General features: G+C 46.0%; 1 protein-coding gene across 1 annotated transcript in view; it reads right to left on the bottom strand.

Moving 5' to 3' along the window:
- The window catches only part of LOC138866089 (filaggrin-like), a 24,719-nt gene that overhangs the window by 18,631 nt on the left and 3,588 nt on the right, over window positions 1-2,500 (bottom strand). The window contains exon 2 of the mRNA XM_070137973.1: window positions 2,146-2,500. This exon is cut by the window's right edge and continues 1,119 nt beyond it. Within this exon, the coding sequence (XP_069994074.1) occupies window positions 2,146-2,500 (355 nt within the window). The remainder of the gene's footprint in view (window positions 1-2,145) is intronic.

The following is a 2,500-nucleotide window of genomic DNA, read 5'->3' as shown; positions in this document are numbered from 1 at the left end:
TTCCATTTTTCCCTTTTTCCTTCACCCTTCGAGTTAAAGGATGGGTAAATCTGGTGGCTTTTTTTTCCCCGCTCTTCAGGAAAGCTGGTTGATGTGGTTTTCATTTTTTTCCCTTCTTCTCCTGATCACAAATTTTACTTTTATTTGGTGATTGCCGAGAATTTTGTTGTTAATTTTTTTTTTTTTTTAGATCGTTGAGGTTAATGTTGGTTCGAAAGGCTGGAAAATATTGGTCTATGAATATGGTTTCGTATGAATGAAGAATGGTTTGTGAATGGTGTGCGGTCTCACACACGCTCGCACACGTACAGAAACACGTACATGGATACACGTAAACACAAAATAGACTAATTAATCTGACACACACTCTCACAAACACATTGGTACACACACCCTCGCCCATACAATCACATAAGTTCACACACACACAAAGACAGAGGTACACCCACCCACCCACCTACCCACTCACCTACACACACAGCCACACACACACACACACACACACACACACTCACACACACACACACACACACACACACACACACACACACACACACACACACACGCGCGCCCCCACACCCACACCCACACACCCCAACACACATATACACACACACTCACACCCCAACACACACACACACTCACTCATACCCACACACACACACACACACACACCCACACCCACACTCACACCCACACACACATACACACACTCACACCCACACACCCCAACACATACACACACTCACACCCACACATCCCAACACACACACACACACACACACACACACACACACACACACACACACACACACTCACACACACACACACACACACACACACACACACACACACACACATACATACACATGCGCCTTCCCGTAATTTTTTATCATGTACCATTAGTAATCAAGAAAGCTACACGACATTTCATCAACTAATTTTTTTAAATGCCTTTTTATGCTTATTTTAGGTAACACTTAAAACAAAACAAAACAATACGAAACCCAAATCTAATGATCTATCTATCTATCTATCTATGTCTATCTATTTATCTCTTTAGCCATTGGTCAGATTTGATGGATAGATAGATAGAGAGAGAGAGATAGGGACAAATGGATAGAAAAATCAATTGATGGAGAGGTAGAGTGAAAGAGAGAGAGAGTGAAGATGCTAACAGAGGCAGAGACAGAAACAGTGACAGTGATAGATAGATAGAGGGCGAGCAAGAGATAGATAGATAGATAGATAGATAGATAGATAGATAGATAGAGAGAGAGAGAGAGAGAGAGAGAGAGAGAGAGAGAGAGAGAGAGAGAGAGAGAGAGAGAAATCCAGACCAGAGCGAGAGAGAGAGAGAAATTGAGAAAGAGAAATCAGGAGCGATAGAGAGAGAGAAAGCGATAGATAGATAGATAGAGAGAGAGAGAGATAGAGAGAGAAAGAGAGAGAGAAACAAAGAAATCCAGAGCAATAGAGAGAGAGAGAGAGAGAGAGAGAGAGAGAGAGAGAGAGAGAGAGAGAGAGAGAGAGAGAGAGAGAGAGAGAGAGAGAGAGAGAGAGAGAGAGAGAGAGAGAGAGAGAGAGAGAGAGAAAGCGATACAGAGATAGAGAAAGAGAAAGCGATAGACAGATAGATAGAGAAAGAGAGAGAGAGAGAGCGAGAAAGAAATCCAGAGCGATAGACAGAGAGAGAGAGGGAAAGCGAGAGCGAGAGAGAGAGAGAGAGACTGAAAGCGATAGAGAGAGAGAGAGAGAGAGAGAAAGCGATAGAGAGAGAGAGAGAGAAAGCGATAGAGAGAGAGAGAGAGAGAGAAAGCGATAGGCAGAGAGAGAGAGAAAGCGATAGCCAGAGAGAGAAAGAGAAAGCGATAGAGAGAGAGAGAGAGAGAAAGCGATAGAGAGAGAGAGAGAGAGAGAAAGCGATAGAGAGAGAGAGACAGACGAAAGCCATATAACCCATTAATCTCAATCATCATATACTCATCTATCCCTACCCACACACACACACACACACTCCAAGCTCGTATTTCGATCCCTCTTAGAACTGACAAATGTATCTCCTAAGAGGTAAGTGGGCGTGGCCAAGCGGAAGACGCCACAGGAACCTCCCCTCTTCCCCCCCCCCCCCAGGATATCGCATACGGAAGGGCCCCTCGTAAGGTCCTTTGGCTGAACGAGCATCTTCCCCCTCGAGGAGATTGCTATGTTGTTTGTTGTTGTTTTTTTTGCGTGTGGTGGGTGCAGGTCCTGTGTTTGTTCGTCTCGTGTGTTGCGGGTGCAGGTCCTGTGGTTGTCCGTCTCGTGTGTTGCGGGTGCAGGTCCTGTGTTTGCCCGTCTCGTGTGTTGCGGGTGCAGGTGCTGTGGTTGTCCGTCTCGTGTGTTGCGGGTGCAGGTCCTGTGGTTGTCCGTCTCGTGTGTTGCGGGTGCAGGTCCTGTGGTTGTCCGTCTCGTGTGTTGCGGGTGCAGGTCCTGTGATTTTCCGTCTCGTGTGTTGCGG

The sequence above is a fragment of the Penaeus vannamei genome, chromosome 24, assembly GCF_042767895.1.
Source record: "Penaeus vannamei isolate JL-2024 chromosome 24, ASM4276789v1, whole genome shotgun sequence".
Taxonomy (NCBI): domain Eukaryota; kingdom Metazoa; phylum Arthropoda; class Malacostraca; order Decapoda; family Penaeidae; genus Penaeus; species Penaeus vannamei.
The sequence above is the reverse complement of the archived record's forward strand: the minus strand, read 5'-3'. Positions and strand labels throughout refer to the sequence as shown.